General features: G+C 47.1%; 1 protein-coding gene across 1 annotated transcript in view; it reads left to right on the top strand.

Moving 5' to 3' along the window:
• Nucleotides 1-16,776, top strand: part of LOC124789673 (transcription factor SPT20 homolog) — a 127,135-nt gene that overhangs the window by 92,096 nt on the left and 18,263 nt on the right. Inside the window, exons 3-5 of the mRNA XM_047257108.1 lie at nucleotides 7,118-7,402; nucleotides 9,631-9,821; nucleotides 14,918-15,140. Coding sequence (XP_047113064.1) covers nucleotides 7,118-7,402; nucleotides 9,631-9,821; nucleotides 14,918-15,140 — 699 coding nt within the window. The remainder of the gene's footprint in view (nucleotides 1-7,117; nucleotides 7,403-9,630; nucleotides 9,822-14,917; nucleotides 15,141-16,776) is intronic.

Raw genomic sequence — 16,776 nt, 5'->3', positions numbered from 1 at the left:
GCAGCAGTCGAACATCGATAGCTAATGATCTGCACGTCTGGGCTATGACTCAAATGGCTCTGAGCACTATGGAACTTCTGAGGTCATCAGTCCCCTAGAACTTAGAACTACTTAAACCTAACTATCCTAAGGACATCACACACATCCATACCCGAGGCAGGATTCGAACCTGCGACCGTAGCGGTCGCGCGGTTCCAGACTGCAGCGCCTAGAACCACTCGGGCACTTCGGCCGGCCGTCTGGGCTAATCGTGGCACAGACTTCAGTTCTGTCTGTCGGAGTGGGGTCCTAGATATCCGGGCAGTGCAAAATGCTGTCGTATTTCACCTCCCCATACTACTTGAAACTCTCCTCCGGTTATCTCTTGCTGACATTGAGGCGTAGACCCAAGTTCCGATGGGGTCAAGTCTCAGACGGTTGGCCTCATAATACAGGCAGAGTACGTCCCGAGTCTGCATCAATTTCTTTTTTACCTCTGCGAAGCACAAGCTTTGAGTTGACACTCCTGCGTCAACGTCTATGAATCGTCTGGAGTGATCCGGCTCTTGCTGGTCATTTGTGTGCCAGAAAAAAAGCAGTTGTACTTTCATTCCAGCACACGGAATCCTCTTATATTCTGTGTTACTTGACCCTCCTTACTTGCCAGCAAGGAAGATGTTACCAAGTAGGGAAAAAATGAAACACAGTAACATTACAGGGCTGGATATGATAGTATCATATAACTTCTCCGTGAAGCTAAGGGTGCTTCTTCTCTTCTAACTGGTGACGACTCTTTTGTATTGAGAACTAAAACTAATCGAGCTGTAGACCGGTTTAACGGTTTAATCCTTGCCTTTCTTCGGTTTGCACACTGGTTCACTGTGTTAGTTATTGAGTTCTGACTTCAGTGTGGAAGTAGAGCTACATGCACAATACATGGTCCATACTTACGTATCAGAAGCAAATCTTAGCAGTAATTTCAGTTTATACTTCCAGATAATTTGCTCTCCATATAATTACTTTTATTTTGAACGCATCCATTTTCTTCATTGGAATCTTCATTATAAATTTTCAGCAAGTCATATCTTCTTAATGCTTTGAAAGTACTATAAATAATTACCTTTCTGTGGCATTCGAAGAAATGTACTTACATTGGTATTCGCTTTGGTTTTGTCATATGTATAGAGCTTCATGGTTGCGAGCAAATTTTTCAATGTTTCCGTCTACATGGTTCAGCCCATGCTTTGCCTCTAACGATAACATTTCTAATGAATATTATATGCTATCTTTAAAACGATCGTTTTCACATGTACCAACACAGTAAGAAGCAAAAAGAATTTTTGTCAGCAGGAAGTATGCTGACTTTGTTTATTACTGGTAGTGACTTATCTAGTATATACACTAAAGAGCCAAAGAAACTGGTACACCTGCCTAACAACGCGTAGGGCCCCCGCGAGCACGTAGAAGTGCCGCAACACGACGTGGCATGGACTCGACTAATGTCTGAAGTAGTGCTGGAGGGAACTGGCACCATGAATCCTACAGGGCTGTCCATAAGTCCGTGAGAGTACTAGGGGTTGAGATCTGTTCTGAACAACATGTTGCAAGGCATCGCAGATATGCTCAATAATGTTCATTTCTGGGGAGTTTGGTGCCCATCGGAAGTGTTTAAACTTAGAAGAGTGTTCCTGGAACCATTCTGTAGCAATTCTGGACGCGTGAGTGTCGCATTGTCCTGCTGGAATTGCTCAAGTCCGTCGGAATGCACAATTGACATAAATGGATGCAGGTGATCAAACAGGATTCTTACGTACGTGTCACTTGTCAGAGTCGTACCCAGACGTATCACGGGTCCCATATCACTCCAACTGCACACGCCCCACACCATTACAGAGCCTCCACCAGCTTCAACAGTCCCCTGCTGACATGCAGGGTCCATGGATTCACAAAGTTGTCTCCATACACGTACACGTCCCTCCGTTCGATACAATTTGAAACGAGACTCGTTCGACCAGGCAACGTGTTTCCAGTCATCAATAGTCCAACGTCGGTGTTAAAGGGCACAGGTGGGGCGTAAAGCTTTGTGTCGTGCAGTCATCAAGGGCACACGAGTGGGCCTTCGGATCCGAAAGCCCACATCGATGATATTTCATTGAATGTTTCGCACGGCTGATACTTGCTGATGGCCCAGCGTTGAAATCTCCGGTAATTAGCGGAATGGTTAGACTTGTGTCACGTTGAACGATTCTCTTCAGTCGTCGATGGTCGCGTGCTTACAGGATATTTTCACGGCCGCAGCGATGTCGGAGAGTTGATGTTTTACCGGATTCGTGATATTCAGGTACACTTATGAAATGATCGTACTGGAAAATGTCCACTTCATCGCTACCTGGGAGATGCTGTGTCCCATCGCTCATGCGCCGCTTATAACACCACGTTCAAACTCACTTAAATCTTGACAATCTGCCATTTGTAGCAGCGGTAACCGATGTAACTACTGCGCCAGGCACTTGTTGTCTTGTATAGGCGTTGCCGAGCGCAGCGCCGTATTCTGCCTGTTTACATATCTCTGTATTTGAATTCGCATGGCTATACCAGTTTCTCTGGCTCTTCAGTGTATAGCTACATTTCGATGAATAACAGTCCTGCAAAATGAAAGCGAAATGAGTGATTTGGTGTGGGTTCTTTTACGGTATAGTAATAAGGAAGTAAATTCCTCATTTCCAGCTTACAGAAGCAAATTGCAATTTTCCTCTTTTAGATAGTACAAAAGTACTGCATCGGCACAGCGCGGGGTAGTCCGGGGTCTCAGGCGCCTTGTCATGGTTCGCGTGGCTCCCCTCCCGTCAGAGGTTCGAGTCCTCCCTTGGGCATGGGTGTATGTGTGTTGTCCTTAGCGTAAGTTAGTTTAAGTTAGATTTAGTAGTGTGTAAGTCTAGGGACCATAGAACGTTACCACAAATTTCATCGGCATAGCGAGGAGAGTGGTAGGAGGCGGGGGCACGAAATCTGTACGCCAATAAGAGTCCAAATAACAGTTTCCTCGCAGACGAGCAGAGAGTAGTTGTTGCGGCTCGTGCCGGCAGTAGAGAAAGCGCGCCGCCCACGGCTCCCACCTCCGGCCTTGTTGCGGGCGAGTTTCCCCTGTTACGCGTGACTGGCGGCGCCCGCAGCGCCCTCAGATAAGAAGACGGTCGCTTTCGCAGTTGCACGCGGAGCGACACAAAGTGGGCTGCAAGTGCAACATCGGAAAAGGCTTCTTTGGATGAAATTACTAACTGAGTTGGAAAATAAATTTTTACCGTATTCTACAATCCATATTCTACAATCCAGCTTCTCCTAGCTTAAAATACGTAACCTACTACGTCATCATCTAAATGTCTTTCTACGTACACTTCTAGTCATTTGAAACGACCAAAAACCTGTGACATCAAATTCAACTGCGACGACTGAAGTAGAGTTTTTGAGAGTAACTCCTCATGGAGTCCTCCCGCGCTGGACAACGATTCCAAAATAGCTGTTTCACTTGAGGGAAGGTGGACTCCTTAGCCAAAATCGCTTGTAAACAACCTTTATTGTCGATTACTGGTTTCGGAAAGCATGGTTACCTTCTTCTAGCGGTGCCGTGGCTGCCATGAAGTACGCAGAAGTGTGCGGTATGGGGCAAGAGCATTTTGGCGAATTTTTCTATATATTATGATTTTAGCATTGACTTGCAGATGCATCGTTCATCTCATCTCTCAGATGCCTGGCAATGGCTTACAAGTAGTACTTGCACAGCTGGTGTAGGAGGCACCTAATATACTTTTATCGAGATCTGAAGATGGTAACCCTGAATGAGATTTTCACTCTGCAGCGGAGTGTGCGCTGATATGAAACTTCCTGGCAGATTAAAACTGTGTGACGGACCGAGACTCAAACACGGGACCCTTGCCTTTCGCGGGCAAGTGCTTTACCAACTGAGCTACCCAAGCACGACTCACGCCCCGTCCTCACAGCTTTACTTCTGCCAGTACCTCGTCTCATACTTTCCAAACTTTACAGAAGCTTCTGTAAAGTTTGCTTCTGTAAAGTTTGGAAAGTAAGAGACGAGGTACTGACAGAAGTAAAGCTGTGAGGACGGGGCGTGAGTCGTGCTTGGGTAGCTCAGTTGGTAGAGCACTTGCCCGTGAAAGGCAAAGATCCCGAGTTCGAGTCTCAGTGCGGCACACAGTTTTAATCTGCCAGGAAGTTTCATGGTAACCCTGCTTACCGAAACTGGTAATCGACAATGAAAGCTGTTTCCAAGCGGTCTTGGCTAAGAAGTTCACATTTTCTCAAGTAACTATTACAGATCGCCCTTTACTATACAAGATGAGTGAACTAATAGCTGTATCTGTTTCAGACTACTTCGATCCGTTTCCGCATTCTTTTTAACACTTTCACAACAAGCCAAATGTGATGCCAACCGTCTCGTAAAGTACACAGAACGTTAACTCAAACAATAATGACAATGAATGTATGCCGCATTCTATCACGTCGGTACTTCAGAAATCCGACGGGCTGCCATCACCACTGTCTCCGGGTAGCTGGTCAGCACATGGCGTCGTCTGCCGTTGCTAAAATGGATACCTGCCTTACGACATCTTGTTGTAATCGTGACCGAGACATCAGGTTCCTCTCCTACTTTCAGGTGTAATTGGCCTTAGCCTCTCGCTCAGTCACCGTGTTTGTGATCAAGCTAGTTACAGAAGTTACGGACAGCTGGAGATATTACAAAACTACGTAAATTGCTTTAGTCTGCACTACTTTACACTGCAACCTGTATTTTTAGCAGCATTTCTACAATGACCACTTTGGAATGTCATGTTACCAGGCGTCTTGTAATAGCCAGTTTTCAGTTTCAAGTGGATCCTTGCACACGGAAGAGTACCATTTATACAATGACCTAGTTTTAGTGGAAATCACCATCTTCACGATAATCAGTTACACCTGATTGAACCAAATATTTGACTCGCAAATATCAGGGTAAATACTACTACAACTCTCCTTCTTGAAGCGATCTTCTTACTCGTTTCGGGGCGATCCTGCCTTCCACCAGAGTTTTCCTGTGAAATGACTACTATTACGTAGTAACAGACGCCGGTAGGTTCATGAAAAGTCTACCGGTTCAACTCTCAGCCTTCAGTAAAGGTGCATATCACCAGCTCCAATTGACCTTCATGCGCATTTGCACCCTTACAGTACGTATCTGTTAATTATCTCTCGACCAGTCGCACAGAATACATGAAACTGATATGGAGGTTAGTACAGGCATTAATATTACTGAAGTCTCTGGATTAATTTGCAGCCGCTAATGCTTCATATTCTTTACTCTATGTACAGTGCTGGTCATTACAATATCAGCAAGAAAGCGAAATGCGAGAAGCATAAAATTGACATGAAGTATAGTACATGCTCGGATATACAATTGATAACCATTTTAGTGCAACCACACCAAATAGGTACGTGTTACGTCATTGTGGATATAAGGTATTATTACACAGCGAGTTTACCATTCTTAAACGCATTTAAACGTTTTTGTTGTGGGGAGAACATGTTATACTTGATGTAAGAAGATGAAACGTCGTCAGTGGATCTCGACAGTGGCAGGATCATGGCCCGTTAAGAATGCGGTTTATCATTCTTAGATGTCGATGCTCGTGTTGTTTGGAATCCCACGTGTACCAAGCGAATGTGAAATCGACGGGTTCAGGAGAGCCATACTCAAAGCCAAAAGTCACACACGACTAGCACGCGAGAGGACAGACATATTGTTCTCTCAGTCGTGGAGGATCGTGTAGCCACGTCGAGTGTCTTGAGTTCAGTGGGCTTCTTTGCAGCAAGACACGTATCCACAGAAACAGCACCACGACGTTTGGAGCACCACGGACTGTCAGCACATTGGCCATTGACGCTACTGCAGAGAGAGGCGCATGGACGGTTGTAATCAACATCGAACACAACAATGGAACCAAGTCATGTTTTGAGATGAGGCCCTGTTCTGCATACGGGATCACGACAGACACATCCACTTATGGGGAATGAACGTTGCTACACTGCATTGGTCATCGCTATGCGGGTCCAGCATCTGGTTCAAAAATGGTTCAAATGGCTCTCAGCACTATGGGACTTAACACCTGAGGTCATCAGTCCCCTAGAACTTAGAACTACTTAAACCTAACTAACTTAAGGACATCACACACATCCACGCCCGAGGCAGGATTCGAACCTGCGACCGTAGTAGTCGCGCGGTTCTTGACTGAAGCGCCTAGAACCGCGGCCGGCTTCAGCAACTGGAATTATATAGGACGGAGCCACTAAATTTCTAACGTGTTAAGGAAGGTGTCCGTGCCCCATCTTCGAAGTCTCCATGAGATTATCTTTTAACAAGATAATGCAGGACCGCATGTTCCCATGGTATTCTGACTAGCTTGATACATAGCGTGTTTGACTGTTCCCCTCACCAACAAGTTCTCCACATCTCCCGACAACTGGAAACATCTGGTCAAGGCCTGAAGGGTTATTGGAATACCACTACTCGCCTGAGACTACGATTGATGAATTGTGGTATAGAGTCGCAGCAGTCTGGATGCCTAACCGATTTAGAGCAATTGTTGCTGGCAGCTGTCTGTACGAAATTTCGCACCATGTACACCCCCAATTCAAGTGCAAAATTGATAATGTATTCTTCGTCTAAATGACATACATACAGCATGGTCTTGCGGTAGCGATCTCGCATCCCGGGTTCGATTCCCGGCGGGGTTAGGGATTTTCTCTGCCTCGAGATGACTGGGTATTGAACTGTTGTCTTCATCATCATCATTCATCGTCATTACGGTCGGAGGAAGTCAATGGTAAACCACCTCCGCTAGGACCTTACCTAGTCGGCGGTGCGGGACTCCCGCATCGTTCCCTACGCTCCTCGGAGTATGGGGCATCATCATCACAAGCAATAAAGTTATCTTGTTTGTTGTTGTTCCTGGTGTTGTAGTTTAAAATGGCCAACTGCGTAAAGTTTTGCTCTCGGGAGTGTGGTATCAGACGCGGAGGTATTTTTTTTTGTTAATTCCATTCAGTGCTATGCCAGTGATGACGCTGACGAGTGGTGTACTTGCAGGAGGACCAGCCGGGCTACCAGGCGCTGGTGTCTGACCCGCTGCAGTCGGAGGAGTCGATGGCGCACAAGAAGCTGGCGGCGGTGGACCAGCGCTTGGACGCCGAGCCTCAGCAGCAGGAGTCGGAGGCGCAGGAGCAGCAGCAGCAGCAGCAACAGGACCAGGACCAGGACCAGGAGCAGGACGAGCCCTCGGCGGAGCAGCCGTCCGACGAAGACGGCGCCGACCGCGACCAGCAGCTGCACTTCAAGCTGCCGCTCACGCTAGACTTCGACGACCTGGCCGGCGTGAGTACTCCACCGTCAATGTAAATCAAACAGCAGTACGAAGAGTGGTCGTAAGGTTTTAGTCATTACCTCGGAAAAAAGTTACGTAACTAATTTTATTGTTTGTTTCCAAATAGATATCTGGAGTCAAGGTACACAGTGGAAACCACGCGCCACTGTAGCGTAACGTGCCGCCAGCTGGAGTGGTTCAGCCCGTTGATAGAGTGGAGCATCTCGCGGTTATTCGTTTTCTACAGCAGCGGAAATCTTGCAGACGTGTCAGGCGAATCGAGATTGGTATCTTTGGTCTGACAAGATTGTAACATTTCCGCTGCTGTCGAAAACGAATTACTGCACGATACTCCACTGTATCAACTGGCTGCACCGTTTCATCTTGGACCCGCTGGAGACTCGTTACGGTACTGTGATGCGGGGTTTTCATTGTGTACCATAACTCCTGATATGTACCGGGTGGTTATAATTAAACTTTCCCTGTTTAACACGTTATAGCACGGAAACTAATTACCGCACGAGTACCAAACTTGGCAGCATTAATTTCAAGGACGTGGGGAAGACAAATAATGCAGAATCAGTTCTATTGAAACACTTTTAATATGCTGATACGGTACATCAGTGGCGAGCCAGTGGCTATGTTGGACCTTCCATCGAGCTACAGACCCCCTTGAAGATGTCCTCCGCAGACGGGGACAAAACGTTGGGAATTGCCACAGAATTCATCAACCGACCACGGCATAACAGCCCGGATAATTATAATGGACATGACATTTCCGGCCGTGTTCCATATAAGGATAACGGATTTTGGGGAAAGTAAACACTCTTAGGCATATCCGCGAACTGCATCGCCACTGATTCATGAGGCGTATTGCGGAGGGCCAGTATAACTCTGTGAAACTCTGCAGTTATTTCTTGTGACGTAGTGGGATAGATGGGGTGGGGAATCATCTGCTGGCCCTTCAGTTTGCAAACCTGTGAAGGGGAGAGTTGCACGACTCACAATCCGGTGATCTACTTTCGGTCGCACTTGTACACTCCACCCCCGCCCCCCCTCCCCTCCACCCTGTCCCAGCCACAGAAGAAGTGTTATCCCTTTATACGGCTCTACTGCACTTAGACGTTGTGTACACATCTAATGTTTGTTCTTAACCCACTTCATTTAACAGTAAACATTAATTTACACCGTTAAAATGCTGTTTTTAATAATTTGCGGTTTTCCATCCTCAGAGAGGAAAAGAACAGGACCTTTTCTGTAGAAAGTTTAATGTAATATAATTTTGTGCTGCGAAACATTTTCGCTAGAAGCTGTTGTTTCCAAGTTATTCAAGAAATACGAGGGCTCTCCAGAAAGTAAGTTCCGATCGGTCGCGAAATGGAAACCACAGTGAAAACCAGAAACGTTTTATTTGCAACAGTTAGGTACACCTTCCACCTACTTCTCTACATAGCCGCTGCTCCAACTTCGAGGGCTGCCGTAGTGTTGTATCAACTTGCTAATATCCTCATCATAGAAAGCAGCCGCCTGTGCTTTAGGCCAGTTATCTGCACTGGTCTGCAGCTCGTTGTCTGTGGAGAAATTTAGTCTTCATAGCCAGCGGTTCTTGTGAGAAGAGATGAGACACAGGGGGAGCCAATTACGGACTGTATTGTGGGTGATCAAGCACTTGTCATCGGAAACGCTGCAGGAGCGTCTTCATTGCCCCTGCAGCGTGCGGCCGAGAATTGGCATGAAGAGGGAACTGCTCGGCAGTTGTGTTATGTGGGCTGCATGGCACAGGAAATCTCTAACCAGGCCCTCTTGGCGGGAGACGGTATTCCCTACGCATCTTTACGTGCCCACTGTCCACTCAAAACTGAAAAGAGCGACGCGACACGATCAACGGACATACTAAAGACACCCCCCAACACATCTGTGCAAAGCTTTACCGGATTTTCCCAGTAGTCTCCATTTCGCGACCGATCAGAACTTACTTTCTGGACAACCCTCGTACATAAAGGTGGTCTCTAAATGCCCACCCGCACACTCACGCCCCGCCGATAGTAATTTTTAATATGTTGGTTACGACAGTCTGTGCTAACACTGTACAAAAATTTGGACTACACGAATTCTTCTCCCGATTTTCCTTTGTTGACTGTTCTATGGAATATGTTCTACATATGTAGTCTGGCAGGTATCGTCTTGACGTTGTGGTGGCAGAGCTGGGAGTAACTGACAGAGCGCTTGCTGGTTGCAGTCGCTGGTGGAGCGCAACCTGCGGGCGCGCATGGACTGCGTGGTGGAGAAGCGGCGGCTGGACCAGACGGTGGCGCAGCCGGCGCGCGAGCTGCGGCTGCCCTTCGGCCTCAACGTGAGCACCGCGCCGCGCCTCGAGCACTCCACCGGAGAGCGGCTCGCCATCTCCTGCGAGACCGGCCGCGACCAGAGGTACTGCTGGCTGCTCGCCGCCTCCTGCTTTCCTCGCCCGTCTTCACTATCACCAGCGGGAGACAACACGTTCCAGTGAACTTGATTTAGCAAACGAACCCTATGACACATAACTGTCGAGTGCGTGATTAAGGGCCGCCACTGATTTCAGTGTCAAATATTGTACCAGTATTTGGGATACCAGGTGATTTTTTTCTACCGTGTAAAAACTCTAGGGATTGATCGATGAGAGGATAAGGAACAAAAAAGATCCAATTAACTTATGTCCGGAAATGCGTGGTTTCCGTGCTAGAGACCATTTATTCAGTACTACTTTGTTACAGAGACTGCTGCCTAATACGCGCCACAGCCACAGTTGCAGTATGCATTTTCCTCCTGCAGGGCGGTACTGTTCCTCAGACGTCATGCCATAGCGCCCTCTCCTGACATATTAATTGTTAATGTTGTGTCCGATTCACTTCTCTTGCTGACTCACCTTGTAGTGGTTCCGTATTCGAATCGAGACGTGGTGTTTGCTTGCGAAATGGCAAATGGCTATGGGTGGCGGGTAGCAAGGTTGTATCAGGAGACCTGTACCCGCCGACAAAAACCACAGCATTCAATCATACCATGTAAGCTTTCGCGGCCGGCATCTTCATTAATTAAAACTTCCGGGCTGAATTGCCGTGGTCCATATAAAAAACTTCTTCTCCTTCCTGACGTTTCGTTACCTACTGCGGGCAGCATCTTCTGAGGTGAGTCAGAAGATGTTGCCCGCAGTAGGCAACGAAACGTCAGGAAGGAGAAGAAGTTTTATATATGGACCACGGCAATTCAGCCCGGGAGTTTTAATTAATGGTCACAGCATTCAATGTTTTCAACAATGTTTCGCCGTTTGTTTGAGACGCGGTCTTAGACCTTTTTTTGTTCCGTATCCTCTCATCGATAAATCCCTAGAGTTTGTACACAGTAGATAAAATCACCCTGTATAAACTTTGCGATTAAGTCCCCTTGCGTTTGGGCTCAGTTTCGACCCATAGCTCTTGGTTGTGGATCATAGTACAAGCATGATGGAGCACCGGCACATTTCACTGCTTACATACGATGACATCTTCGTGTCAGTGTAACCCAAGATGGATACGTTCAGTGGGGTCTGTACCTTGACCCCCTACATCATCCGACCTCAATCTTCCGGACATTTTTGTCTGGGGCCATATCAGAAATGAAGTGTAAAGAGCTTCCCTTAATACAGTATAACAAATGGATCAGAAGACTGCACAGAATTGTCCAGATTTACGAGATGATTTGAGGGCGATTGAAATATTTCGTAACTCTCCCCAGAGACGACTGCAAAGTACGATCCAAATGCCAAAGCCGTATGTGAAACTCCTCCTTTAACAATTACTAGTGCACAGTAAATTGTGAACTGTAATGTCCTGCAGTAATACCGCGTTGAAGTACATCAAGGGAGAAATATTAAATCAGTTTCTTGTGGACTTTATTGAAAAGCTTACATTTCAAATAAATTTGTACTAACTAGAACAATATTTCATAATGAACACAGCGGCGGCACTTATTTCGCGGATCCATGCTTACTGGAACGTTGTGCCTTCCATTACCATAAAAAAAGATGTGTCAAGAAAATGTTGTTTCGCTACCAGGGGTATATTAACCATCACGACTGCCTTTCTTGGCACTTTGTGACGATGATATGAACAGCAGTACGTCTTTCTTAAATAGCATTATATTTTATATTTCGTAATCCTCTTCCTCTCTTGAAGACCTGTTCAAGAATGATTCTTACTGTCATACAACTAAACATAACGGTATTACTGTAAAAACGTAACACAATCAGTGCAGCCACCTCGAGTAACCTAACTCGTGTACTTGCTGGAGTCGCGAGCAAACAAATGTAAAGGCCAAAAAAATGCTTGCCTGCCGTTCAGTAAACTATCTCCAACTGTAGATTTGTGCGAGTATGATGTTCACCAATGAATAGAAGGTAGAAATGCTACTCGCCAATAGACAGTTTAAGCTCGCAAATCAGTATTTGCAACAATATTTTCTTATTTTCTACATGTGTATGCATAGTACTGCCTGGGGAGCATTACGCTTACCTCCAACCACAATTAAAGGAATAAGGACGATGGAGTTTTTAGTCAAAGACTGGCTTAATTGCACACGACATTTCGTTTAAAAGTACTGCAGTAGTATACTACATGTATTTCCAAAGTGCGGTGGTAAGTATAAACGGGACACCACATACAGTGTTTCAGCTGTCACTACCTGTGGGTCTTACGCAACATGCAACGCCTTCAAAAACAGCGCACGAGTTTTTCATATTATCTCGCTCGCTACTTGCGAACTATTATTCCTACAGGAAAAATGAACAGGACCTTTTTGTAGGAAATTTAATGAAGTTAAATTTTGTACTGGGATACATTTTCAATGGAGGCCAGGGTTCCACAGTTATTCAAGGAAAAAGCGTTTGAAGGTCGTTTTTGTACGTTTTTCTAAAAAATTTGAAAACTACAGCATCTAGCAATAACGTATCTCAGTACAAAATTTAGCTACATTAAATTTCCTACAAGAAGCTCCTGTTCATTACTTCTGTAGCACTAATACTTTGCATGTAGCGCGCGAGGGAATATGACAATTTTGCTCATGGTATTTGAAAATGTAGCGGGTTGCATAAAACCTGTAGCTACAGGCAACTAATTCACACTTTATTCAGGGTGTAATGGGTATAACTGCAGCTAATTCTGTTGGCAACTGAGGATGGTGTGCTGAACAGCATTACATCAGTATTTACGTCATTTTGAGACTAATAATTATAGCTATTACAAGTTGTATGTTTTTAGGGTGTGTAGTACCTCTGAGTACATGAGGCAAGAAATAGCCATTAATGCTTATTTTCACCCTGGGCAACAGGTCAGGTGTTAAAGTCTGAACGCGTGGACGTGAAACGGTTAGTCTGTACTGACAGGCATAGACCACTTAGTGGTGCAGTTACGACCAAGCAGAAAAATCTTAATGTAGAGAAAAACAATCAACATCAACACAGTGATGTGTGTATGTATTAAGGTACCACACATAAAAATATCTGCACTTATACTCATTACACTCTGTATGTAAATACTGATGGGAAAAATCACAACATCAAAAAATAATTAATGCAGAATAATGAAATTTTGGGAACACAGTTGCCTAGGTAAGATATTTAAGTAATTGATATTGCAAGGGCACAGATCAATGTAAGCACAGGATAATCCATGGCAGATGTGATATGCTGGTACGTTAATAACCAGTATGACCGCCAGAATGTTGAACGCAAGCATGCAAACGTGTGTGCATTGTTTTGTACAACTGCCGGATGTCAATTTGTGGGGTGGACTTCCATGCCTATTGCACTTGGTTTGTGAATGGAAGGATGGTTAGTGCTGGTTATCGATGACACTGGAGATTTCGTGAGACAGATCTGGTGCTTGAGCTGGCCAAAGCAACATGTCGACTCTCTGTAGAGCATGATGGGCTACAACGGCGGTATATGGGCGAACGTAATCGTGTTGGAAAAACCCCCGTGGAATGCTGTTGATGAATGGCAGTACAACAGGTCGAATCACCAGGCTGACGTATAAATTTGTAGTCAGAGTGCGTGGGATAACCACGAGAGAGCTCCTGCTGTCATACGAAATCTCACCACAGGCCATAACTCCAGATGTAGGTCCTGTGTGCTTAGCACGTAGAAGGTTGGTTGCAGGCCCTCATCTGGCCTTCACCTTCTAAACAACTCACAGCCATCACTTCAAATGGTTCAAATGGCTCTGAGCACTATGGGACTCAACTTTTGAGGTCATCAGTCCCCTAGAACTTAGAACTACTTAAACCTAACTAACCTAAGGACATCAGACACATCCATGCCCGAGGCAGGATTCGAACCTGCGACCGTAGAGGTCGCGCGGTTCCAGACTGTAGCGCCTAGAACCACTCGGGCACTCCGGCCGGCGCCATCACTTCGCTCATTGGTTATAATGGTCTACCTTGAGTTGCTTCCTCCATTGTACCGTTCAGAGGAGTCGCGTGTGTTCATATAAAAAAGAGTAAAAGGGAGCGTGTGTGGTCTTACGTCGTATATTAGGCTATCCTCATTTTGTGTGCTATAGTCCCATTTGCCTGACACAGTCAGCGTACAGGCGCTGATGGCTGCGATGTTGAGCGCTATCCAGATGCAGCCACACACACACACACACACACACACACACACACACACACACACACATCACTGGCACTGAGGGCGCCTTCGAAAACCTCTCGCTTAACACCACTGAAGTTGCCTTTGGGGTGCTTCAGGGTCAGTGGATTATGTGCTACAGGGCAACTGGCTCGGAACTGACCTTGAAGTAAACGATTTGTGACAGTTCGCTGTGTCACTGTGCTGCCAATAGCTGCTGAGATTACCACTGCAGATGCAGTAGGATGCGCTAGAGCCATACATCGCGCACAGTGTGGTCTTCTGTCTCAGTAGTGCCACGTGACGATCCAGAGCCAGATCTTCTTGCAACAGTACCTTCTCGTCCCCTCATCCAGCAATCATGTACAATGGCTATATTACTGTCAAGTCTTTCTCAAACATCCAGCTTCTAGTAGCCCTATTACATTATCTCGTTCAAACTCAGTGACGTGCTGATAATGGCAGCCTCTTTGTCGTGTTCAAGATATTCTTGACTAACATCAACTCTCTCAAACGTAACTAACACTACCGACCCTTACAGCGTGTATTCAAAGCAAACTGGATTTCCATCCTCATAGAAGCACTACTAATACCACTCTTATGCGAGTAGTGCGAAATCTGAATAGGCATCATCTTTCAGATGTAGAAGCACGCATACCAACTTTCGTTTATGTTGCACAACGCCTTCTTGGTGTTTGGATGTTTTTTCCCATCAGTGTATATAAATGTGTGTGTGTGTGTGTGTGTGTGTGTGTGAGAGAGAGAGAGAGAGAGAGAGAGAGAGAGAGATGCCCTGAACATAAGAAGTTCAATATTAAGAATTGTGATTTGTAAGTGTGGGAGTGTGGAGCCCGTGACCTTGACTGAGTGTGCCCGCTGCTGGCAGACACATGCCGGCCATGGAGGTGATGGGCCCCGTGGTGGTGCCGCTGCCGGGCCCCGTGCAGCTGCCTCTGCAGTTCCACGGCGCGCACATGCAGCCGCAGCCGCAGCCACAACACCGCCCCAGGCCGCAGCCGCAGCCGCAGCCGCAGCCGGAGGAGCAGGCGGTGCCGCTCCACATCCTGGAGGCGCTGCGCGTCCCCATACAGGTCGCCGAGCTGCAGCAGGTACCTCAACATTCCCTCCTCTCCATCTGCCGCATGCTCACTGCTCACTCTGCTTGGGCGCAAATACCGAGTACCACCTGCCTCCAAGTACACGTTCCTAACAGTTAGGGGAAGCTTGCTTAGTGTCGGACATGTAAGCTCTTCGAAATTATGATATCTTGCAAAGATTGTATTTGAATATGCTTCACCCTAAACAAGGCTCACTGCTCACTCTGCCTGGGTGCAAATACCGAGTACCACTCGCCTCCAGGTGTACATTCCTAACAGTTAGGGGAAGCTCAGTTAGTGTCGGACATCTAAGCTTTTTCGAAATTAAGATATTTTGTGATGATTGTATTTGAACGTGCTTCACCCTAAACAATGCTCACTGCTCACTCTGCCTGGGCGCAAATACCGAGTACCACATGTCTCCAAGCGTACATTCCTAATACACTCCTGGAAATTGAAATAAGAACACCGTGAATTCATTGTCCCAGGAAGGGGAAACTTTATTGACACATTCCTGGGGTCAGATACATCACATGATCACACTGACAGAACCACAGGCACATAGACACAGGCAACAGAGCATGCACAATGTCGGCACTAGTACAGTGTATATCCACCTTTCGCAGCAATGCAGGCTGCTATTCTCCCATGGAGACGATCGTAGAGATGCTGGATGTAGTCCTGTGGAACGGCTTGCCATGCCATTTCCACCTGGCGCCTCAGTTGGACCAGCGTTCGTGCTGGACGTGCAGACCGCGTGAGACGACGCTTCATCCAGTCCCAAACATGCTCAATGGGGGACAGATCCGGAGATCTTACTGGCCAGGGTAGTTGACTTACACCTTCTAGAGCACGTTGGGTGGCACGGGATACACGGGGACGTGCATTGTCCTGTAGGATCAGCAAGTTCCCTTGCCGGTCTAGGAATGGTAGAACGATGGGTTCGATGACGGTTTGGATGTACCGTGCACTATTCAGTGTCCCCTCGACGATCACCAGTGGTGTACGGCCAGTGTAGGAGATCGCTCCCAACACCATGATGCCGGGTGTTGGCCCTGTGTGCCTCGGTCGTATGCAGTCCTGATTGTGGCGCTCACCTGCACGGCGCCAAACACGCATACGACCATCATTGGCACCAAGGCAGAAGCGACTCTCATCGCTGAAGACGACACGTCTCCATTCGTCCCTCCATTCACGCCTGTCGCGACACCACTGGAGGCGGGCTGCACGATGTTGGGGCGTGAGCGGAAGACGGCCTAACGGTGTGCGGGACCGTAGCCCAGCTTCATGGAGACGGTTGCGAATGGTCCTCTGCCGATACCCCGGGAGCAACAGTGTCCCTAATTTGCTGGGAAGTGGCGGTGCGGTCCCCTACGGCACTGCGTAGGATCCTACGGTCTTGGCGTGCATCCGTGCGTCGCTGCGGTCCGGTCCCAGGTCGACGGGCACGTGCACCTTCCGCCGACCACTGGCGACAACATCGATGTACTGTGGAGACCTCACGCCCCACGTGTTGAGCAATTCGGCGGTACGTCCACCCGGCCTCCCGCATGCCCACTATACGCCCTCGCTCAAAGTCCGTCAACTGCACATACGGTTCACGTCCACGCTGTCGCGGCATGCTACCAGTGTTAAAGACTGCGATGGA

The sequence above is a fragment of the Schistocerca piceifrons genome, chromosome 3 (genome assembly GCF_021461385.2).
Source record: "Schistocerca piceifrons isolate TAMUIC-IGC-003096 chromosome 3, iqSchPice1.1, whole genome shotgun sequence".
Lineage (NCBI taxonomy): Eukaryota > Metazoa > Arthropoda > Insecta > Orthoptera > Acrididae > Schistocerca > Schistocerca piceifrons.
The sequence above is the reverse complement of the archived record's forward strand: the minus strand, read 5'-3'. Positions and strand labels throughout refer to the sequence as shown.